The sequence below is a fragment of the Parasteatoda tepidariorum genome, chromosome 10, assembly GCF_982258835.1.
Source record: "Parasteatoda tepidariorum strain Cologne lab strain chromosome 10, Ptep-v5.0, whole genome shotgun sequence".
Taxonomy (NCBI): Eukaryota; Metazoa; Arthropoda; class Arachnida; order Araneae; family Theridiidae; genus Parasteatoda; species Parasteatoda tepidariorum.
Genome location: NC_141764.1, coordinates 98,596,549 through 98,621,853, shown reverse-complemented (window position 1 = coordinate 98,621,853; position 25,305 = coordinate 98,596,549). Strand labels below are relative to the sequence as shown.

Here is a 25,305-nt window from a genome sequence, read left to right as displayed (position 1 = left end):
ATACTACTGAACGCAGAATATTCATTTCGGACGAATAATGGAAGAATCGTCTGCCGAAGACAAAACTTAATTCGCTTACATCTATCTTTCTTGTTTTCTGCCCTGGAAAGGGTTTATTCGATTAACGATTAACAATTTTGTTGGGAAAAAAAAAATTCCGAAAAACTTAGAAAAATCTGTTTATTTCCTTTATTTTCCATCTAACACATTTTTACCTTCAAAAACGTGTTGAGAATAATTCAAAATGTATGTCTGGCAAAGTCCGGCTGCTCCGATTTTTAATTTTTTATTTATTTTTTAAATCTCTAGTATCGACTTTTTCTTTTATTTGGTGCCACTTGCTTTAATGCTAAAAATGTAATAAAATTGTTCGAGAAAGTAGAATATCCCCATAAAAATTTTCAAATTCCTAAAAAGATAAAGAATTCAAAATTTCAAAAAAATTCTAAATGTCATTAACAAATCGACCTTCAAAATTTTAAATATATCGGATCATTTTGTGCGATCAAAACAAAAACTATCCTTAATACTGGTTTATCTAAAATTAACATCTTAATATTTGTCCAATATAAAAACATATTTATCCTAGACTTCTTAAAATCCGGAATAATATTTGGCGAGTAAGAATGACTCATTCTTTTAATGGTAGTTTTGGCGACGATCTGGCGGTGAGGCGTCTGGAAGCAATCCCCCCGCGCACCCCAGTTACTGGGTGTTGGCTTTCCTGCAAGGTACACTACAGAGAAAGAATATCCCCTGGATAATAATTTCACTGCCTCACAAGGAAATCTCTCGTGCGTTTTAGAACATCCGTGCTTCCGCATTTCAAGAGCTTTTTAATTCCCAAGTTTTTTCGGCTTCAATTTGAGCTTTTACTTTAGAAATGGTAGCCACAAATTTTATAACTCATACTTTGACGAAATCCGTCTTGCAGTGCTTTTGTAGGACCTGCCAAGTGCCTAACGTTGGTGAGTGAAAGTGCCTTTTAAGTTATCTTTTTTCTTCTTTGGAAAGAAATATTAATTGGAAGTTTTAATCAACTTCGAACGCGAACAACAGTTGCATTTTAATTAATAGGGTTAAGTGGAGAATTAATTTTAATTAGTTCCGCTAATCAGATGAATCAGTTTTAATCATTAATCAGGACCGTGGAGTCTGTAGTTAAACTATCTAACTCCTGACTTTCCGAGGAGTCAAACTTAGGCTTAATAATAACGATATTAACTCAATGTTCATTACAAATTAGTTATTTCCATTCTTTTATGTGCCATTTTTTATGTTAAATATTCAAATTAAAAATATTAAAAATTTATTTTTAAATTATAACATTGCAAGCATATATATATTAACATTTTTATTAAATATTGTAATTGCACAAAACATTTATTGGAAAAGAACTACTTACGGATACATCATTTATGATAAATTATATTTTAAATATTTGTCATATTATTCTTTTGAGTATTATTGAGTTCACATAATTTCAATTACGTTTAAATATTTTCTTAAGATCCGACTTTTATATAGAATCTGAATTTTGACAAGTCTGAGTTGGAACACATCTTTTAAACATCTGCAGAGTAATTAACAAGCTCCAACGACACAGATTTCTACTCCACGGTACTGATTTTAACTAATAAAAATTAGCTAATAACTGATTAGAAATATTTTAGTTTTTATAAGGTTAGGTAGGCTTAACATATAAAAATATAATTTTCTTTTAATCAGACTACCAAAATTAGCAACTTTTTTTATGGCTTGGATAAGTTTGAAAATTAGTTTGGAAGATTAAATTTATTCTATTTTAATGTAAATAATAAAATTTTAAGTCAGTTGAAAAGAAGTGTCTCAAATTATTTTCATAGATAAAATTAACAATACCTGAAGCAGGAATTAATATTTATAATTTTAACAGCAGAATTAATATTTCTAATTTAGAAGCATTAATTATTAGAATTAATCTTTCTAAAAGTACACAAGCTTTTTCAAATTCGCTGAAGAAATTCTAAAAATACTACGCTAAAGTAATCGTAATATAATTCTGAAGAAAATTTTTTTTTTATAGATTAAGCAATTAATAGGTTAAAGCTCATTCCCATTTTTGTTGGTTAATTAATTTCTTATCTATGCATCTTTTCATTTTGGTATAATTTACTTTGATAAAACTGAAATCAATATATTAAAGTAATACACAAATTTTACGTTCTTTAAATCATTTTATTTCAGAGTACTAGACTTTTTACTCCTTGTGAGAATTATCCCGTGATCGTGCTCCATGGCATTATGAATTCATTATTTTGAGTACGTACTAATCAGCTTGAGTAAGTTAGCGCAGCGTAGCCGTTTCCAGCTCTTATGTCATTAAATTCATATATCACAAACTTTTTAAGAAATTTTAAGTTTAATATTAAAAACGCTATTTCTCCTATAATCCATGCATTTGAAAAAGCTCAGTAAATTTAATAATTGACTTAGTAATAAGTTACGACTGCGTTTAAATTGAGACAATATTTTGAAATAGATTTCCTGTTTATTATATTTTTTGTACGGAAAAATATATTGAAACTTCACTCTAAAACAACCATTTCATCTATTACTCATTTCAAAAGGTGTTAAAATTCCTTACCCCCTTTTTCTTTTTTTTAATAGAATAAGACTATACAGAAAGAAAAAAAGTGTTTATTAAATATTATCAGGATCTTTAATATTTTCATTTTGTGTGTGTGTAAAAAAAGAAAATTGTATTTCCAGAAAAAAAAGTAATCTCGCCACCTCCCCGTACCTCATCTGCTGTTGTGAGAAGACCGCCAAAAAAGGTTGCGTTTCTGGGTAAGAATAAACAACCCCTCCCCCCCTCTTGCCATGGATGTTTTTAAGTTTATATTTTAAACCTTCCCTGCATGCGACTCTAGTTTAAAATATTAAGTGGCATGTTTTATTTTGAGGTTTGTATTGTAAAGCACGTTTTATATTTTCCTTCTGCAATTTTGATACACTTCCTTGGTTACCTTGATTCTTTAGCAATGCTTCGTTCTGTGGGGGAGATTTCCGTATCGTGATGTGTGGTAGAATAATCGCCAAGTCTCTGCATCTTCCGGGCAGCGGCCGCCAGAAACTAAAATAAAAAAAATCTCAGAAAGGGACCAACTTGAAAGGTTGTAGCCACCCCCTGTGCAACATCTAAGTTACTTTTTTAAAAATTTTGAAAGTTTAAAATCTGGCACCATGGACGATTGTAGTTAGCTCGACAGATCACAATACGGAAATATCCTCTCTTATGCTATCATGTTCGTAGTTGATGTAAAATTTTAATTATATAAAATGATAATTAAAATATTAGAACTATTCATTGATATTAGGTAGTGGCCTTTGCAAATTTGAGTATAGTGCCAATCTCTTGAACTTGCATATTTTTCCCCCCCTTGACGTTTATACAATTTGCAGAGAAATTTTTTCTAATCAAAGATGTTTAGTGCAATATAAAAATCGATTATGCTCCATGCTTAAATTATAACATAAACCCTATGCTTCTGTAAGATTTTTTCCTTTTAATTTTTAATCCAATTTACTAAGAATTTTTATAATCAAGTGAATTTCTGTGTGGGGGTGTCAGTGATTATTCCTCACTTTCTGTGAAATTTTGAAAAATTTACGTAAAATTTTTTCTCAGTGTCCTGCTTTTAGTGATTTTATGAAAATTTAATAAATTCATAATTTTAAAACTACACTTGAAAATAAGTTTTTAAAATTATGAATTGATCTACTGTTTTTTAAATTAAAAATATATTGAATATCTCGATTTTAAGATAAAATTGCTTGGGAAGAGTCCGTTAAAAAAGGGTATTTCCAGACCTGCCAACAAAGTATTTTTTCAGTTTTTTTTTTTTCTCAATATCTGTATTAAACAGCTGACGTTGGCAAAATTTGTATTTGCTGATCGATTTTATTATTAGTCTGTTTAGTTATTAGTTAAGTTTAAAAATAAAATTTAAAGAATCTTTTTATTTTTAAATTTTGAAAGATTAGATGTGTCGATAATAGCATAATACCCCTTTTAACAAAGTGTATACGGAGCGGAGGATTTCTTTTTTTTTTAGAGTGGTGTCTTAATACTCGCTAAAATAGCAGATTCTAAGATTTGAATAATATTTAAATTTCTTTTTTTGATTATTTTCTATTGTAGTAAAAGGTAAAAAAGCTCTCGATAGTCTAAAAATTTCAAAATGTTTTCGTTCTTCTGAAGGAATAGATACAAAATAAAGTCAGTAGCAAGGAAAGTAATGTTTATTGTTTGACCAAAAAAAAAAGCTTCTAAAGCTTCCTACAGTGATTTGACCTGTGGAAGATTAATTCAGCCACATAACAAAAATCTAGACTTAATTCTTCTCTCTTTTTTTTTTTTTTTTTTTTTGTTGTCGTCTAACTTAAGAGAATTTGATTAGATTTAAAAAAAAAAAAAAAAAACGCTAAATTAGTCACTCAGTCTGTTTTGAAACAAACTATTTTATTTTATAATTTTTAGAAATAAAAAAGTGACTTTAAGAAACAATTAAATTTATTTGTGTTACATAACTGCAAATAAATGTGTGAATTTGTTTTGGTTGTTATGTCGTGGTTTCCAAAAATCTCAAACTTCTGAAGTTGGCAGGTATGGGTTGTTTTTTTCCCGGAAGAAACTGGATTGATTGGAAATAAACGAAACTAAAAACGAAGCACAGTTTGTTAAACTCAATATCCATTACCATTCTTCATTAATTAGATTTTTTACTTTAAATATCCTCTAAGTTCAGTGACACAAGACTGTAAACATCTTCTATTGAATTCATTTTTGAGAATTAAAAATTTCTGTTGTAGATGAAACCTCACGCAAAAAAGATATTTATCTTTGGCACGAGGCAAAGATTTAAAGTGTCGTTCACACAGTCAGCAATAGTTGTCAATAACAGGCTCAGTCGTTGACCCTTATCTTTCTCCCGAAATAATCCATAATCTCCCGGCTAGGATTTTTATTTCCGGAGAGAGATTGATTGACGTATTACTTCTTTCTATATTAATACAGGCCCAGCCTTAAAAAGGCTCTGCCGTTATGTGATAAAAATCCTTTAAATAAAGTGTATGTGTAACTCCTTGATCAGTAGTTACATTTTAAAGTTATTTGCTGCCGAAGAGTTGATATATGATCTTCTGCGATATATGAAATCTTCTTTCACGTTTTTGCATTTTTTCTTAATTTGAAATTGAATAAAGCTTTACAATATATTTAAATTCCATCCTATTTCATATTTAGTTTTAAATTGAGTGTTAAAGGCTGTTAAAATATTAAGTGAGCATATTTTTCGCCATTTTGCACTCCCCATGTCATCCAAAAGTAGGCAAATGACATACACCCCCTTTCATGCTTATATAAAGTCGCAACACCCCCTCCTGGTTTTTGCTTTGACTTTTACTGTAGTTATCTAATTTAAAACCATGTCAAATAGAAGATGTAACTTAGCTTAAAACTAAATTTACGTTTTATAACAATTTGAATGATATTCTTTCGAAATCTCTTGTGTTCGAAACTTAACTCTGATTCTTCTAAGAAATCTTGCAAATTTTCCTTGCCAGAATTCAACTTTTGTTTCAAAATTAAAAAATATCCATGGGAAATCTTTATTACATTTTTTATTTTACCTTTTTGAGAAAACTTTGGAAATAAGGGGATTGTAATGTCTTACATAAACATTTTATTTTATAGCCGGCTTCGAACAGGCAAAACGATTCCGAGTTTACGACTATCAATATTAAACTCCCTAATCTTTTATTAAGTCAAACCCAGAAGACCTGGGTCAAGCATAAGAACAAAAAAGCCATCGTGGATGACTGTTTGAACGAACTAACCCGTATTTACGTTATATAGAGAGTGAAACCTCCGGCAGGGGATTCTACCCCAGGTTCCGTCTACCACTGAGGATATTTTAAATCAACACCGTGGTCAGACATACATTGACTTACTATATTATAAAAATTGAAAGATTTTTACAAGATGTGTTCTAGATTGAGAAGAAAGCGCGCGTTCTTGAAAAGGGTTTTTATATTTGTATGGACAATACATTGAAAGATCTAGTAGCTTTCCAAGGTATTTACCTCCGCTTAAAATTAAGCCAATTAAATCAATATTTTCCTTGTAGAGAAAGCTTAAATGACGACGCTTTTAAAAGTAAGCTCTATTCATGGATTATATTTAATATGAAATTCCTTAAAATTATATGTATTATATTTTTATTAATTTGTAAACAAAATATACATGAATTATTTGCAAGATTTTAATTTTAAAAATCTTATTTTTTGCAAAGTTTTTTTTTTTTTTAATAGAATTTAAATTGCACACGTGGGGCAAATGCCGACTAGTTAAAGAATCGATTGGTATGTTTTAGTATTCAGAGTTGTAGTTAATTTATTCATTTCGAAGTACTTAAATTATTGGTATCAAAACACCCGCATGTTTTAAAATCGTGCATGCGAAAACTTTAAATACAAATTGAAATCGAAAACTTTATATGCAGTTGTTTAGCATATAGTATTGGACATTGTTCAATTGGAAACGGGTGCCATAGGAATCGTGTAATTTTTCCATCAATTCCCCCCAAAAAGTCTTTTTAAAAATAGTTGGCGAAGATCAGTTTCCAAGATGCATTGCTTTTTTAGATTTCGAATTTCTGTAGTGGTGTATTAATCTGGCTGTTGGCCAATGTATCTGATCACTTGGACACGGTCTTCGCATTTTGAGGAACATTTTTAGTTTCATCTGTTATGAAACATTGCTTTATCGCGGGCTGTCATGTATGCTCTATTGATTTCTAATCAGTTTCTATTAAAAAATATTGTGCGTATGTGATCAGTTTACAAATATTCCGTGTATCCATCCAATTTGAATTATTAACTACATTTCATTGAAAGACTTGGGGTAGTAATAATTTACTTTGGTTTGGATCATATTCTCTTACAAAAATTATATATATTCGTAACAAACACTTTGAATGCTAATTTTTTTCGATCTAATTGAATTGTTTCATCATTAAAAAATAAGATTCACTCCAAAAAAAAAACTTTTTTATTAAGATTAATCAAATTTTCTATCTCAGCTACAACTTCATGTTTTTAAGAAGTATTAAATTTGTAAAAATTTCAAAAATTTTATATTTTTTTAGAAAAGATACGAAGGTTGGCATTTTAGCATGAATTTGAATAAACATCAGATTAACAATTCATTTAATCAAAGAAATGTCAATTCAATATCTTTCCAAATTCTATGGAAAGATTAATTCTGCTAAATTTAAACGTTTTTTATAGTAAAATATAAATTTAGGAAAGTCCAATTTTGAGAGGGAAAAAAATTGCTATTAAAAATTCTATTTTTAAATTATTCGTAATTTAATCCTTCAAAAAAAAAATCGGAATCAACATAGTAAATGCATTCGTTAATATATGAATTATTTAATCTCTTAAATTGGCATTGAAATTTAAATTGAAATATGTTATTTTGGAACGACAAGTATTGTTTTAAAGTGAAGTGAAAAAAATTGATATAACAAATTCTATATATATATTTTTACCTTGCTTTTAAAGTTAGTATCTCGGAAATTGATATTTTTTCGACGTTTGCGTCGTATTTGTTTTATTCTCATCTGTTTTGGTTATTTTATGAATGAGTCATATGGGAATCGTCTGGGTGTCTCGTCTGCCCCTTTAGAATCGATAAAATGGCAGACTTGAATGAATGTCTCCTTGAAATAAACGTCCTCTTAACCTCCTCAAAGTTAACTCTTGCTATTTTAGTTAACATAAGATAAATTTCAATTGTTTGTACGCATGCGTTTATTATGTGTAAATTCCTACTGTATTTATTTTAAATTATTTTAATGAATTATGTTTCTATTTTAGAACATCTGTTTCATCATCGATTTCAATCAATAAATAGTGAAAGTTGTCTCCCAGATTTTTTTTAAAAATTTTTTATTGTATATTCTACTTATATAAACATAACTTTAAATATTTTAGTTGTAAATTTTTTAAAGAGGTGATTTTATTCGCCATTATACTTCGCATGATCGAATTTCTTAAAAAATTTACCGATATTCTGAGTTAGCTATACCTAAATGCAATGTTAAAAAAGAAATTTACTTTTAATGCATAATAAAAACTATCCAAAAAATTTATTATAAACAAAACCCATGAATGAGGATTGCCTTCATTAACCCTAAATAGCTAAACTTAATCAGTGTTAAAGAATCATCCGACTAAGATTTCAAATTATTTAAAACTTATTTCAATTTAAATTAGCGTAGCATCGAGGAAATACTTAAAAATTTCTGTTAAAAGGTAGATAAGTAATGAAACTGCATATTTATTCACTCTTTTTTTAAGTTAAGGAAATGTTATAAAACATCTGAACTAGGTTTGATATACGCTGGTACCATTATTATTTTTTTTGTTGCTTTAACTATAACTTTATTTATCACTGACTTATAGTTGAAACAGATTTTTTTTTAATAGTTGAAACAGACTTCTCCCCTCCCCTTATTGACACTGTTTGAAGATACGTGATGTTTTTAAGTTATCCTGTTTTCTTTTGGGAGGGCTGATTAGCGTGGCTCATTTAATAATGCTTGCGAAAACTAAATATAAAAGCTGATATCGGAATTTTAATGTGTCAATATGTTAAGAAATAAATATTTCTTGACGTGTCGCATTTTTTTTTCTTCAATTTTTACTAAGTTACATTAATTTTACGTAAGACAACATTTTCTTTATCTATGTTTAATTTATCAATATTCGCGATATCCGATAATTACCTTTATCGGTACTGGCAAAATTAGTGTTCCATATTTATTGCAATGATATCGATATGACCTTTCTCAGATATTGTAGTTCTATCGGTGACGATAATTATCGGATCTTGTTACATTATCAATTTTTCGGTTAAGCGGGGAGCAAGGAAATAAATTTTTCTTCCCCCTTTAAATTTTTACTTATTTTATTTAATTTTTTGTGAACTTCATTTTTTTGTTTAAAAAAATGCATAGTAGGAAAAAAGTTTGCTGGATGTCTAAATTTTTTGGCGACTTTTCGCTTGTGCCTGGCTTACCGAAAAGTTCCATTATCGTCTGTTTTTACCATTGTCGGTAATGCTTTCGAGATTATCGATGTTTATCGTACTATACGGTATTGATGCATCGCATGGATACTTTAAGTATAATTTTGCTGTAAAGAAATTTTCAGTATAACTTATAGGAAAATTTTCTTAAGTTTATTCAAAAAAAATTTTTCTTTTAATGTAATTCGAGATTTTCTCTTAGCATCTCTTTAATTATTATTTACAAACTACAAATTTTTTCTTACTTAGATGATGAGTGAAAATTACTTTTTGAAATGTATTTACATAAAGTAATATAAGACGGTAACTTAAGAAGTATTGAGAATCAAATCCACACACAGTTATTGCATGATATTACACATTTTGATAAACGTTTATGGTGTTAAGTGAGTGCCCTTTTCTGTGGGAAAGCTCCCTTCCCTTTTTTTATTCCCAGGGAGAACTCTGTTCAAAAATCATAATTGTGGTCTGGTCATTGTGAATGTGTGAAAATGAAATAATTCTCCCTATGAATAAAAAGAGGCAAGAGCACATTTTGTTTTGAAAAGGCTCTCACTTAGCACAGTAAAAATTTATCAATAAATTAAACTCAGACAATTTTTGTATGTAATTATTATTTTAAGATTTAATTTTTCTTAAAAGTGGAATATGAATAAAAAGGCAGTGCTTTTAAGGGATGGCGACTTATTTTTTGCAAAAAGGTCGCACTTATAGGGATCAAAGGGCAGGTAGGATGGGTCACACGTCTGAAAACGCTTAGGAAGAGCATTGAATATGGTCCTGTATTTTTTTTTTTTTTTTTTTTAATAAATACTAAAACCATGTCTTTCAAGGAGCTGTAGCTTTAAAGTTATGAGTTGTCATAATACATTGTTAAGTGAAAATTTAGTGAATGCTTCTTAAATTTTACTATGAAATAATTAAAAAGGATCTGTTAATGAACCTTTCCTGGATTGACTCTTGTTTAATGAAATTTTTTCATGATAATTATCAGGGATCACCCTAGAAATAAACAAGGGTGCTTTTTCAAACTCGAAGGCGCCTTCAGTATTGAAGGGCACTAAACATGTAAAAAATATATTTATATCCAGCTAAATGAGCACCCTTCAAAACAGAATTAAAAATACTCAAACATAAGAAATAATAGTATTTTGACTAAAAATTTCTACTTGCCATGCAATTCTGAAGTTCCTGGTTTCTACTACTGCTATCTCTCTTTTTTCTTAAAGAAAGATGCAAGGATGGCTCATTTACCCCCGTGAACAGCCAGCAGGGTGGGCTACCTTTTTTCTAAAGATCCTTCGGGAAAACACTTATATTTTCTAGTTATACTCAACGCTTGTTTTACTTCTAGAATCTGGATATTTGTTTGCATTCTGTACATACCCTTCATAATTTTAAAGAATTTACTCGTTTATTGTCTCTTTTTTTCTTTCTTCCTCTTTCAGCAACTGAAGTCAAGTGCTCTGAGCAATCGAAAGGTGGCCTTAAATATGAGCTTGTTTTGCAGCCCCCCTCTGTGGAGTCCCCTAAGCATGTTGCGTCTCAGTCACTACCCAAGTCCACTCTATCCATGGAAGACATCGAAAAGAAACTCAAAGCTGCGGAAGAAAGGAGACAGGTATATATTTTTATTGGAGTGAAAATAACTAAAGCTATATTAAAATTTTTCTTAGAACATTTATTCATAACATTAGTAAAGTTTTAACAAACATGACATTAGTATAACATTAATGAACTTAAACATTATCGGTCATCCTGCGATCGAGCTAGCGAAGAGGTAAAAAAAGGGTAAGTGTCAGTTCTTCGTCTGATGAAGAATATTTATCACTGGGTTGCTTTTACATGATAACTTTTAACTTGCCGAGATAGTGGCGAGCACTGCACACTAATTTGTCAGTCCAACTACAACTATTGGTAACAAAATGCTGTAAAAACTGAAAACAATGTTTACACTTTGAGTTTTTCTTTTTGTTGTAGTAACCATAAGAATTTGCATATTCTACACTGTTGGTTTGATATATAATTAAACACAAAATAATAGTATGTTTTATTCGTTTAATGTAAAAGGTTTAAAATTAAAACTAAAATAAGCGATTAACTTAAAATAAAACTGATAAATTAGAATTAAAGTATATTTAAGCATTGTCAGAAAATAGCTAAATGCGTATGCTTTAAAATAATTATTCCGCTGTTCATACATATTAATTTAAAATTTTAAGGTTTTTAATTTACAAGTTTTTTTTCATAAAATAATTTACCAAGTCTTCAGAATAGAAATGTTTTGTTTAAACGGAAAAGTGGTAGCACAATAACTTTTATCACTTGTAACTGTTAATAAAAACAATGAAGGTAATGTATTTGTGCGATGCTCATGAAGTTTAAATAATTACAAGAGTGTAATAATTGAACACATTGAGAGCAGGTATATGACAAGCCTGTCGATCCTGTTTTTATTATTTCCGTATAGTCATGTCAAGAAATCTTCAATTTTGGTGCATTTCTGAAATGTTCCATGCTCTCCTATGTTTTTTCTATTTCTATGATTTATTCATAGATATGTAGTTAAGTGTCTTAACTTCTTGGTTGTGTTATTATTTGTTGCATTAATTGCTAATATATAAATCTTTGTATATTATCACAGTCAAATGTGGGGCATGTCTTGCCTTGAGGCAGCCACAGTGAGTTTCTTGTGCTTCCCATGTAACTCTTGTATTAATAAATATTTAATTATAAAAATTATGGCAATTTTAAAATTCAATAGATGAATTATACAATTTCCAATTCTAGAAGTTTTCCGCATGAAATAATTGCCATTCTGACACAATTTTAATTTTGCCAACATCCAACAATATTTTATTTTAAAACCGTCGTTGAATCGACCCAATTTTTGGTTTACGATTACCAATTTTCAACTCCGTATACTTGTCATTTTAAACCCCATCCAGAAGACAAGGAAACTCCTGGATCAAGTATTGGGAGAAATATTGCCTTCGTGGAGGACTTCTTGATGGAACTAACCCTAATTTGCGTTACTTTAAAAGGAAAACCTCGCGCAGTTAGCCTGATGACAAGAAGACTCTAGCCCATGATTCGTCTACCACTGAGGATATTTTGCGTTAGCACAGTGGTCGGTGCGATCCACGTGCGGAATTAGTCATAGGTTAAGAGTTCTGCTATACGCTACCTGTAGCCCATTTCGATCACCAATATTCACTAGTCTTTCCCCCCATAATTTCAATATAGATTTATGATCCTCTAAGTGTCATTGTGGTTTTATTGTGTAATTAAATACATTACATGCTCAGCAAGTTAAAATTATATTGTTTGTCTATGTCTTGTTACTAATCAGGGAGTTTTTTAAGTAAAACTTTAAAGTAATTAAATGTTCTATTGTTTGTGATATATCTTCAGTTTGAATGTGACCAAATGAAAAAGTAAATATTTCCAATATTCTTTTAATATTGTTAATTTGAAGATTAACTGCTAATGTAAATTTTGCAGTTACTTTAAATGAACATATTTGTAATTTTACTCTTCTGCAAAAATGAATTTATAAAATAATTTTAATTAAATTTAAAATTAAGTCATAATGTCCCTAAAAACTTTTATAATGCATAACAGACCATCTTAAATTCCATGTTCTGGTAGTTTTCTAAATTAATGTTGTATGGCAAGATCAAAAGTTGTTTTTTTTTATCTTGTTAAAAATCAGCATTGTGCTTGGTACAATCAAAAGCGTAGATGGAAATGAGGTGCTTTTCTGAATTTTATATTTTACTATTTGAAAGTTATGATTCGAATTTCAAAATGCAATGCCTAAATAAGAGCATTTAAAAATATTCAAAATTCATTTAAAATATTATCAATGTCTATTTTATTTAATGTTAATTTTTTCTGTGCAGTGTTTTGTTTTCATTGTGTTAAAATAAATTTCAAAAATTATATTTTCATATATACTGACCAGGGGTCTGTTTAGAAGAAATTTGGGTCCGTTAACGGACCCTTCACGAAATATCTTTTCATAAAAACGAACCCTTCACAAAATATTTTAACTTTAAAACGGACCCTTCACAAAATGATTTTTCTTTTAATCAGGCCCTTCACAAATTTGTTTATCTTCATTATTATTTTGTTAATCGAATAACAATTGTCGAACTATAATCTCGTAAATCGAACAATAATCTTTACAATTTAAAAACTCCTTGAAAAAGTTTTTTTTTTTTGCAATAACGGACCCTATTTGCACAAATTCATAGAAGCGGACCCTGTTTGAAAGAATGTGAGTAATTTTTTCACAATTTCACGAAAAACGGACCTTTCACAAAATGTCTGGACAGACCCCTGCTGACAAAGAGAACTCTTTCATTTACACACATCTAATATATAATTTTGATATTTAATTTTTATTTGTAAAGTTTAGATATGTAAGTATGTTCAGGTATTTATCATGTAAGCTTGTTTTTGAAAAGAAAATTGATATATTTTAATTCTTTATTGATAATATTTAATAGTTAAGAGTAATTAAGCTATTATATAATATTGTAAAAAAAAATTTCATTTAGAGGATAAAGTATTTTATTTAACAATTTTGATTTAATTAAACCAAAATGACTGGTTAAATAAAATCTAGTTTAAACAAAGTTTTCTTCTGAAAACCCGTTTTTTTCCTTGTCTTTTTACTATTTAGGAATATTATGAACTTTAAGAAACTAATATTAATTATAGTCATTAATCTTTCATCCGTATCAAGCAATTTATATTGGGAAGAAAAATCAACTATTTTTGAATTATTGTTTTAATACCAAATATTCAAATAGTTCTCAAATTGTGAATAATTTTCTCTTTTTAGTAAGAAAAGATATTTCAAAGAATTTATTTTAAAACATAACCTAGATAATTTATTTTTCAAGCAAAAATAAATCTAGCAAAATACAATGTTGATTAACTGTATATTCTTTAATCTTAAATTTATATAATATGTGATCAATACAACAAAATTTTTTAAAATAGAAGTTTAAAACGCTTACCTTGTCAAAGATTTTATAATTTTGATTTTGTATAAAATTTATTTACCTTTTTTTTGTGTTTTTTTTTTGAAGATTAAACAAGAACAAAAAAATTTTGTTTTTTAACTGAAAATTAATTGAATTTAATGAAGTTTTTCAGAGAAAACAGGGAATTTATAAGTGACATATTTTAACTATTGACTATATGTTGCAACTATTTATGTTTTTTTTTATATATATTAATCAATTAATCAGTCTAATTAATCAAAATTGCATGAAATTTTTATGAATCCCTTAATATTCAAATTGCTGGTTTGAGGAGTGAAAGTCTTATGCTGGGAAGCTTTTTTTTTAACCTTTTATTCGTCATGTGTAACTAATTTTTAAAACTAAAGAATTCTTAGAAAAAGAAAGGCTTAGAGTTCTGTATGTTTGTTTATAAATGATAAAAGTAATTTTACATATGAAACTTGTTATAGTTTATTTTTAATATTGATCTCTATGGTTATTAGTAAAAATAACAAACCATTTATTTTAAAATTTATTTATTTTGGCATTCTGATATTTATCAATTATGAACGTTCTTTTTCATTTTATTGTCTCATTGGTGTGCGCTATGACTTGCAATAAGTTATAAGACTTATGAAGTTGAATTTAAAACTGCACGAAACTCATTTATAGTATAAAAATTTAGCTAAGCAATTGGTGTTTATGCAATTTAGATTAGATTAAGCAGGAGGAAATCTTATTTATTGATTTTTATTTTTAGTCTCTAGAATTGCAGAAACTGAATTATGTTACTGAGAAACTTAGTCACTTGGAAGCAGTAAATGCTAAGAAGGAAGAAGTGAATTCAAATTTCATGCAGTCTACTAAAGAAAACTTGGAACAGAAGTTAGAATCTTGGAATAAGAACAGAGAAACTCACATCAAAACAATTCAGGAAAAAGCTAGAGAAATAGTAAGATTTCCTTTTGCATGAAGTAACTTTTTAGATGTAGATTCCTTGTATTTTGGGCAATTTCACATGACACAAAGGGCGACAAAAAATAAGCATTTAATTGCACCTTACCATTGATATTTGTTTTGATTAAATTATTTTAGGTAAAAAAAAATAATTTCTGATTTTATAAGTATTTTGTAATAATAATAAAGCTTATTTAAAAACTTTACAATAGAAACATAGTTTGTATTTGTATAATCAGTCACAAGGTCTTTTTCTCTATTTACAATTTCCTCTAAATCATCATTTCATGTGTTTTACTTTCAATAATTCTTGTTAATTTAAAGTTTTGTTTCAAATGAATTATTAAAAAGTAATTATATATATATATATATATATATATATATATATATATATATATATATATATATATATATATATATATATATATATATATATATATATATATATATATATATATATATATATATATATATATATATATATATATATATATATATATATATATATATATATAAATATAAATTTTTAATTGTTTTTATGGGTGAATTTTAGAACTTTCACCAAAGAAAGTATAAGGTTGAAACTTGAATGTGAAAGTTATTTTGCTAAACTTTAACTAATTATGTGTAGTTCTTTCAATTTTTGTTACATTTGGTCTCGCAGGTTGATGTATAATTGCCTGAAATGATTTCCTTTTGCTTAATGAAATATGTTAAACAATACTTATCCAAGGTTTTTGGAGTCACTCTGTATTTGTAATTTGATAAAGGCCATCCTTCTTAAACCACTTTCTGTTTTTGTCATTTTATGCCTCTTTTCATCATCATTAGCCAGTCATAGGCATCTAAATTCATGCTCAGCCGGTGTCTGTCACATATAGGCAACTGAATTATTGTCAATTTTTGAAAGAAAGGAATCCTTTCTTTCACATTTTTTTCTAATCTAATTAATAATCTAACTACGCATTTGCTAAACTAAGAAATGTGTCTGATATAGAGTTAAATACTGCATTAAAGATGCTGCTGCAGCTCCTATTCTATGTTGTATTGTAAATTTATTTTGTGTTATTTCTTTCACAGGCATATTTTTATGCCTGTTATGTTTTCAGTTTTTATTTATTTATTTTTTTTAAAAATTTCTTGTAAAAGATGTTAGGGTGCTGCCGCTCTTCTATGAAAGTGAGATGAATTTTTGTTTCATAAGAGAACAAATTTTTCCCCTCAATGCCTTTAATTTTGCTTAAAATAAAAAAATTCGTATTTTTAACTTAGTCTTTATTACTATAAACAGTACTGTAATATAATCATATGGTAATAACATCATATAGTGTGGCACCGGGGCAGTTTGGGAAGATTTTAACTCTACTCTCGAAGGAAAGAATAATTATCACAACATGCAGGCTTCTCCCCAACATATCATGGACTGGACAAAAGGGACATTCTAAGTAACCCACTTTTGGTGGCAGACTTCCTCCAGGTCATGAATTTCATGGACATTGTTTAGCCCGGCTAATTTTGGGGATAAGGAAGAAGACATCATAAAATGCTTTTACCAGTTTCAGCTGTATATTCCATTTTCTTATTTGTTTATTTTTGTATACATTCTTTACTATGTTCACTATGTATGATTAAATTGTGAAGTAGTTTATTGTTGCATTAAAATAACTAGTTTTCTTTTAAATTTATCTAAATCTATTTTCATATGGAGGGATCATTTCTGAAATAAAGTAAAATTCATGTTCTGAGATTTCTCACTGTATCTTTGCATGCTCAAAATGTCACTGCTTTTTAAAATCAATTCTGATAAACTTGCTTAACAAATATTTTTTTTAAATTTTTTTTTTTTTAGTAAAAGGAAATAGCAGCACAATGTTAAGTCCCTCGGTTTCTCTAAATAGTGTAGCGTGTTTGAATGTATGTATTGCTCTAAAAAATCTATCGTTTTTGTCGTAATTTTTTGTTAAATGTTGTAATTTTTATTTTGAGCAACTTTGAAGCCTGAAAATACCTAAATCTTCATTTAGATTTATTGCACTTTACTAAAAGTTAATGTAAAACATTTCAGTACCCTTCTCTCACCAAAAAAAAGTGGCACTAATAAAATGAGTCACTGATTTAGAGTGAATAAGTCTTATAGATAAAAATAATATGCATAAAATTAAGAATAAAAATAACAAGCACAGATACTGAAGTTTGTAATCATACAGTTGGTGTTTGTACTAGTGTAAATTTTTAGTCTTTAAAGTTAGACATATCTGCTAATATACATATAAATTTAATTTAGACTTCGTGCAGATAACTATAAAAGTATTTTCTGCAATAAATACCAAAAAGTATTTATTTGAAAGATTTCACCAAATAAATTTCTGTAAAAGTTGCATTTGTTTTGTATAAAGATGTGATGTTTAACAAAAATATATGCAGGGTATCTGCTACATTTTAAATTTTCAAATTCATTACTTTCCATGATTAATTCCAAGAACTTTTCATGGCTTAACGAAGTTACTATTTTCTCCTACAAAAACAGAATAATAAATTTGAAAAGCATTATAATAATATTAATTGAAATGATAGGTATAACCAAAACTGTTATACTCTGCATCTTCATATTTATTGATTTTAAATTTAAAAAGGAGTAAAGGAAGATTTGAAGCAATAAAATAGCTGAAAAAATAATAGCAGAGCTCTTTCATTTTTAGAAAGAACACCATAATTTTTAAAGAACATGATAAAAACTTTTTATATTTTAATAAAATATGACACTGAGTTGGGATTTTGTTACAAAGTCAGATATGCGGAATACCATTAAAAGGGGGGGGGGATTCCATCTTAAAAATAAAAATTTTCGGCAACCTAAATTAATGGCTTTCCATGATTTTTTTTTATTTTTAAAAATGGTTAAAATCGTGACTTTCCATGATTTTCATGACTTTCCAGGTGTGCGTATACCCTGTATATGAACTAAAAATATTTGTTTTGAGTTCAATAAATTCAAAATAAAGTTTTGTTCACTTGAAAGAAACTAAATCAGAAACTTGCCTACAACGGTATGTGAAAGTGCATGTCAAGCGGTCTGGATATCTTGTAATAAAATAAAGTCAGTGAAATGTTGGCTACTATTTTAATTCTGAACAATTCAGAAAATATTTTAATTGTCTCTGTCCTTCCTTGTAACTAACGAGATGTTTCTTTGTTTTGTAAGAAGTGAAACATATTTAATCAAACTAATTTTTATTATTTTGTAAATATATAATAGAGGTACGCTTTTGTATTATAGATTAGAAAAGTTGTGCTATAATATTTTATAGAGAAAAAAAAATATACACTTTAAACCTTTCTTGTGACCAAAATAACTTTCTAATTTGATGAGTTGGAAAAACACGTCAAGTAATATTTAAGTTCTTAATATTTTAAAGAGTATTTCTGTATTATACCAGTAAAATTATTACAGGGATTAGATTTTTCCGCTTTTTAGCTGATTTCAGCCTCTTGAATTTCAGCCTTTTTATTGAAAACTCCGATTCTCTAAAAGTAACTTTTTAAAAAAAATATTCTGTTTTTTTTTCAGAAAATCTACCCGTTGAAATAAATTCAATCTGCATAGCTGCCAACCCTTCCGCATTTTTACCTATTTTAGCTATTTTCTCCGCTTTTACATGCAGAAGATAAGATTTTTACCCACCCACCAGATGGCTCTTATTTTTGTAAGTCAGGTGTCGCTTCTTCAAACAAGCCTTTTAGATGTCCAAAGCCCAGAATCTGCTAATATCTAGATTCTTATTCACACGATTTTAATATCAAACATAGCTTTTTGTATTTACGTGATTTGAATGTTACGCATTGCGATTCTTATTCACTCGATTTAAATATCGTACATTGATATTCTTATTTACGAGATTTAAAAATACGATATCGCGATTTGTATTTGCACGTTTTTAAAAACCTATGTAGTGATTCGTATTCATGCAAGATTAGAATCCAATTTCGTGATTCATTCATACAGTTATAATATCAAACATCGATTTTCGTATTTATATATGATTTAAAAGTAAGACATTGGGGTTCGTAATCACTCTATTTAAATATCCAATATCGGGATTTGTATTTATGCCTCAACGCATAGTTATTTATTATCTTAAATTGTCTGGAGTTTATTATTAAACAATTGCACACTTGTAAAATTTACTCGTGTGGAAATTCAGCTTTTTTGTCTTTTGGTCAATCTCATCCCTGTTATTAGAAAAAGATTTTGAAATGTTTCTGGGGAAAAAATGTGGATTTATACTTTTGTACTTATTAGTTTTTATAATCATTGACTATTTTTGTTCTATGTATAGGTTCAGAAGGTTGATGAAAAACGAAAGCAGGGTGATTCTCCAGACAAGGAAGTGAAATTGGAAGCTATTAATAAGAAGTTGATGACTGCTCAGGAACAGCGTGAAGCTAAAATAAACTCCCTAAAAGAGAAGCTAAGAGAGCATGTAAGCTGTGTTTTTTAAAGTGATTATTTTTACATATTCTGTTTTGGATGTTTGCATTGATAGATGCATTTTTCTCCTTAAGCGTCTTTTAAAAGTGCTGCCTGCCCTTTGATGCGCCCTCCTTGCCCATTTTGTAAAAATTTTTAAAAAATTAATTCACTGTTTAAATAATAATTACTCTGTGGTAAAATTATGTGTTTATAGGTTTTATTCTGATTATTATTATTACAAATATTTATTTTGTTTGGATTATTCTCAACTGGTTTAGTTTTAAGTATCTCCTTTTGCAGAGGAGCGATTTTAAAATGAGTTTTTAAATAAATAAGTTATTTATTTTTTTAAAAATTCACCTTTAAATGCTTATTTTCTCATTATTTTCAGTTTAAATTATAGAACAAAAGCTATCAACTTGGTTACCCTCCAATCTTTTTTTTTTTTTTTAAGTTTACTTTTTGCAAAAAATTTGTGCACAGTGATTGTCTTCTAGTGTGCTTTTAATTATTTTCCTGTTAACTACAAAGTTTTCTTTTATTTTGATAATGAGTGTGAAATACTTTTCTAAAATGCATACATTAAATAGTAAAAGATAATTTGAAACTTGTTGATCAAATTCAATTACAGTGGAAAGTCGCGTATCCGGAATCGGCGGGACTTTCCGAAGTCCGGATAATCGATTTTTCCGTATAATAGACCCCCAAGGTAAACAGAGATTAAAATGATCTGAATCTAAGAAGCAGAAATTAAATAACATTATTTTTCGGGCAATAATGTATAGAATGATATCTAATCAATCAAAAACAAAATATTTAAAAAATAATAATTATTGCTATTATAAAAATAAATATAGGAAACTAAAAAAATTAACAGTTATGAAAATATTAATTGCTCTCTCCGCCATTTTGAACTAGAACGTTTCAAGCAAGAAGGGGAAATTCCCGTCATTCATTCATTAAGGTGGGTAGGTGAAGAAGCAAAATTCATTTCCTTCTTACTTGTCATTCAAGTTGAAGGGGGGGGGGGGAAGTGACAAGTTCTTATTTTCTCTCCTGTCATTGGCTATCAATCAAGCATAAAGGCGTGGCATGCTGATTGGGTTCTCTTTATTTTTTCTTGTGTGACTAAAGGGGATTCCCCCTCCACTTTAATGTTTGCTGTGTTTACCCTTTTTCACAGTACTTCTTTCCCTAACACTTTATCAAAAAGGTTCCAGGAAATGCCTCTTTTACTAGCCAGCTGCACAGGAAAGAAGGGGGGAGGGGACTCAATTGTGCTCTTTTGAAAACAAATCTCCCCCCCCCCTTTCCTGCATTCCAGAGGAGGAGCGTTACTAACGGTACCTACGGTCTTGGTAGATCTTCTGTTCTCTTTTCTGTTGATTTATGGGTTTAATGCATAGATCACTAGAAGCTAAGAAAGGAAAAAACCTGTCAAAATACTTTTTTTTTTTTAAGAGAGTGGGGAAGATGAAGAAATGTTTGTTTATTTTGATTGTTAAAAAGTGTCCCGGAAATTGACCCTTCCGGAAAAGGGACGTCCGGATATGGGACGTTACACTGTATTACATAATACATTTTGATCAATTTTTACGGTGTTAAGTGAGTGCCCTTTCAAAACTAAAGTGCCTTTTTCTGTGAAGAAGTGTCTGGCTTTTTTTTTTATTATTCCCAGGTGGAACTCTGCCAAATGTTCATCATAGTTATTGCACTTGAACTTGATAATATGACAATCTTCATTTATTATTTAAATTAAGGGTGTATAACTTTCTCAGACCGCATCATTAGAAAAAATAAGCTCTTAAGGGTTTCAATGAATTTTGATTTTATTTTACTTGATAATTACTAAATTAGTGTAATAAACACAATATCAGTCTGTCTTAAAAATTAGAAGACAAAAGTATGTAATCATATTACATAAAAGTATGTATATATAATCGAGAATTGGTTGCAATTTTCTATTTTAATTCTTTTAAGGTGTTGTATATGAGTTACTTTTAAATAGACTTTAACAAAATACTTAACACAGTAGGACTCAAAGAATTTTTGGAGCTTTAGTTTTCTTAAACTTTTGAAAAGTAAATAGTAGTTAGACATAACTTTTCACATAATCCAGCTCATAGTTTTCATGTGACTTCATAACTCTTTGATATATTTCTTCCGATAATTAATGTAAAATAAAACAACTATTGTATAAAGTGTTGCAGAAAACAAAACTTCATACGCAAATCAACATTCGTGAAGTCTGAAACCAGAAAAATGTCCAAAAGTGCAGAAATTGTTATCTCATAGAAGCTGCCGTTTCTGACGGTCTCGGCTGTGAAATTCCACATTCGATTTTTGTTTTGAAAAAAAAATGATGGATGCAAATGACTGGAGTCAACTGCTGTTTTGCGGGCGAGACCCGATTAAGTTTTTATTGAGACGAGACTTGTTTTGTTATGGCGACTAAGGGGCACTCAAAATAACCTTATATTTGTTCTGGAAAGATCTTAAGGCAAGCTATTTTGATTATATGGACTGGAATCAGCATAGGTGGACAGATTGACCTCTAATCGTTCAAAATTGAAATTTGACTGCTCAAAGTTATACAGATGAGACCCTTAGATCTCAGACATAAGTCTTATCTTTTGCAGCAGCCATTGGTGATTCCTTTCTTTTAATACAAGATAATTCAGACCTCTTGCAGCTTGTCTTGTGGAGAGCTTTCTTGGCCAGCATACACTCCTGCTCCTAATTTGTTTGGGACGCACTCGAACGACGCTTTTCTGAGAGACCAAGGCCTCTTGTTACAGTATCACGCCTCACACAAGTGGAACACTATTCCTCAGTCTCATTGATAACATCATTGCATCCATGCGAAACAGGTGTCTTAGCAGTTTGGGAGTACCTCACACCATATAAAACATCCCATATCATTTTCAATCTATCAGTTTTGTTATTTAGATGTCACCAAATTGTTGCTCTGAAGGATCATTTCATGCTCTTTATATCATTCCAAAGAATTAAAGTTCCCATTAGCTATCACACAATGGCTTATTCTCTTATTTGCTTCATCCCCTATTTTTTTTTTTTTTTTTTGACCAGTATATTTTTTGTAAAAAAATTGTTTTAAAAACATTTCAATTCAATACAAAATTGTTAATAACAAGGGATAGAATATTTCAACTCTTCCCCCTAGTATTGAAACAGATTAAACTTTTTTGGCTGTTTCCGAACTCCAGTCTCTAACATCTTAGAGGGGCACTCCAGAAACTGCAAGTCAGGGAACTGAGACATCTGAGCTATTGTTTATTTATTTTTTTGTATTTCTAAATTATGAATGGTTCTTTTGTGGTGTATGTAATGGTAACCTTCAAATAAATTTAAAATTTATTATCTTCTGTGCATTTGTGTAAATTTAAAAATATGCACAAAAAGTCCTCATTTAAATGATCTTAAAATCTAAATGTTTTCATGCTTGGTAATGAAAATATTTTTATACTTTGTTATAAAGATACAATCTTTTGAGACATTTCTTTCTTTAATTTACCAAAAGTATAGATTTAAAGTCGTGTATAAACCGTGCGTAAATGCTCAATTTATAAAGGCTGGGATGTTTACAAATTTAAAATTCAATGATTTTTCCCCCCCTCAGATTTATAAATTAAATTGTTTATTTAAAGTTTTGCTTACTTTGGTGTTAAAAACTTATACAATGACACATTTAAATTACTATTAAACTTTTTTTTTTATAGAAAGTTTTTATTGATCAAATTGATTTATTAATCTATAAATTCATATTTCTGACTCAAATATTTTTTTGCAGTATTCTTACTTGTGTTTTTTTAAACTAACTTCTAAACTAGCAAAATGTTGCTAGAAATATATTTTTAATGTAGAAAATTTTTTCAATAATTTTTTCTTTTGCAGTAACTGAGTTAATGGTGTAATGATTAATATTTCAGGACAAGCATATTGTAGAAATCAAGAAACAGATGGAGGAACAGACTGAAAGTTTGCGAGAGAAAAGCACTAAGAAGTTAGAGATAGCTCAATCAAATCGAGATGCTGTAATTAAGGAAATCCAGGAAAGATCAAAGGAACATGTAAGTTACTTGAAAAATTTTAGCTAAATGTAAAATGACTTTACTTTTTTTATAATGGTATATTTTATAAATTTTATTTGTGTTCTGTTAAGTTATTGCTAGTTTATACTTTTCTTTAAAACAGTGCCAATTGATTTTTATAACAATGTTTTCACTAGAGCGCGATAATCTCTCTTATTTTTTTTTCTTTTCTTGCAATTAAAAATTATAAACGCGAGAAGTTCGCACAGTCTATTAATCAATTTCAAAATTCGTGAATTTTTGAAAAAAAATTTGTCTTTTGCCATTTTGAATAAAATCCGTTTAACTTTTCTTCCTTGATCTTTCATTATTTTGAACATCGGTTCTTGTTATCTAGCTTCCCTATTTACCAGTATTGTTCAAAACTGGTTGCGAACCCCCCCCCCCCAAACCCCTTTCAAAACACATTTCTCTGCAACCAGGTGTTCACCGTAGGTAAGATTTCTTCATGTAAGACGTTTGCATTTTTTGTGCATGGAATATAAGACGGACAAATACTTGTTAAGGTGACATCTTCTACTCCGTAAGCGGACAAATGAAACAAATACAGATATTTTTCAGTCAAATATAATAGCTGATGAAAAAGTAGATATAGAACATTTTCCATATGATGATGCAGCAAAAATATTTAATTAGAAGATGTTAAAATGTACTATAATTAAAGAAAAAAAAATTTCCAAGTCTATTCGTGTTTTTTTAATTTTTAGAAATCTCACCCTGTTTTTGAGAAATTCTCTCCCATTTTTTTTTCTGTTATGAAAACACTGTATAAACTAGAAATTTTATAGGTTTTAATGTAATTTAGTAAACGTTTGGAAAGTATAGACATTGTTTTTTTTTTTTTTAATCATTTATCTGTTTAATTTATAAAACGTTGTTTATTTTAGTTAAATGAAATTATTTATTTAATTTCAAAAAAAATTTTTTAAAGGAGTTTATTCCATTAAATTTGTCATGGACTAGTAATTGTGAACATTTCAGCTTATGAGCAGTAAACTAAAACTGAGAACATGATAATTTTCATTTGGGGGAATGAAATATTTAGAACAGTTTTATATAAAAAATGTAATTTTATAATGGACACAAACTGTTTTTATATATTACTGTGTCATAAAAGAAATAATGAATCCTTTTATATTTTAAGTCCCACTGCAATTGTTTGTCATGTGTGTTCTTAGTATAGTTTCTTTTTCCGGATATTGCTTTGTTTCTGATAATTTTGTTCTAAAAAATATTTTCGAATTTTGAAATAGTGTTTAATTTGAGAAAATTGGTTTGACAAAATAAGATATAAAGTATATCTTATTTGCAAAATATGTATAATCTAAAATAGTGGATTATGATTTCTTTTTTCTTTGCTTTTTGAAGTTATGTTTTTTTTGTTAAAGTTTGTTGAATTATTTTGTTTGTTGAGCATAAAATGTCAGTTCAGTATGTACTCCTATAATAAAAACATACAGAAACTAAAACTTTTTACATGGTAGTTATTTTGAAATTCTTAAAACTATTTATTCTAAAAATTTTACTTTATCAATAAAAATAAAGTTAAAAATGCTTGATTTAAATTTTCTGATTGGTTATTTCTGGAGAGTATTCAGGAGTCTGTCCAGG

General features: G+C 28.6%; 1 protein-coding gene across 6 annotated transcripts in view; it reads left to right on the top strand.

Annotated features, from left to right (window-relative positions):
* LOC107441107 (uncharacterized) overlaps positions 1 to 25,305 on the top strand; it is a 41,668-nt gene that overhangs the window by 10,961 nt on the left and 5,402 nt on the right. For 2 of the 6 annotated variants that reach the window (XM_043047507.3, XM_087153460.1), the window contains 4 exons: positions 10,585 to 10,757; positions 14,915 to 15,106; positions 19,449 to 19,592; positions 23,533 to 23,673. In XM_043047507.3, coding sequence (XP_042903441.2) covers positions 10,585 to 10,757; positions 14,915 to 15,106; positions 19,449 to 19,592; positions 23,533 to 23,673 — 650 coding nt within the window. Of the gene's footprint in view, positions 1 to 667; positions 969 to 2,751; positions 2,830 to 10,584; positions 10,758 to 14,914; positions 15,107 to 19,448; positions 19,593 to 23,532; positions 25,285 to 25,305 lie in introns of those variants that run through there. The other 4 variants (XM_043047503.3, XM_043047506.3, XR_015429794.1 and 1 more) reach the window with 4 other exon arrangements.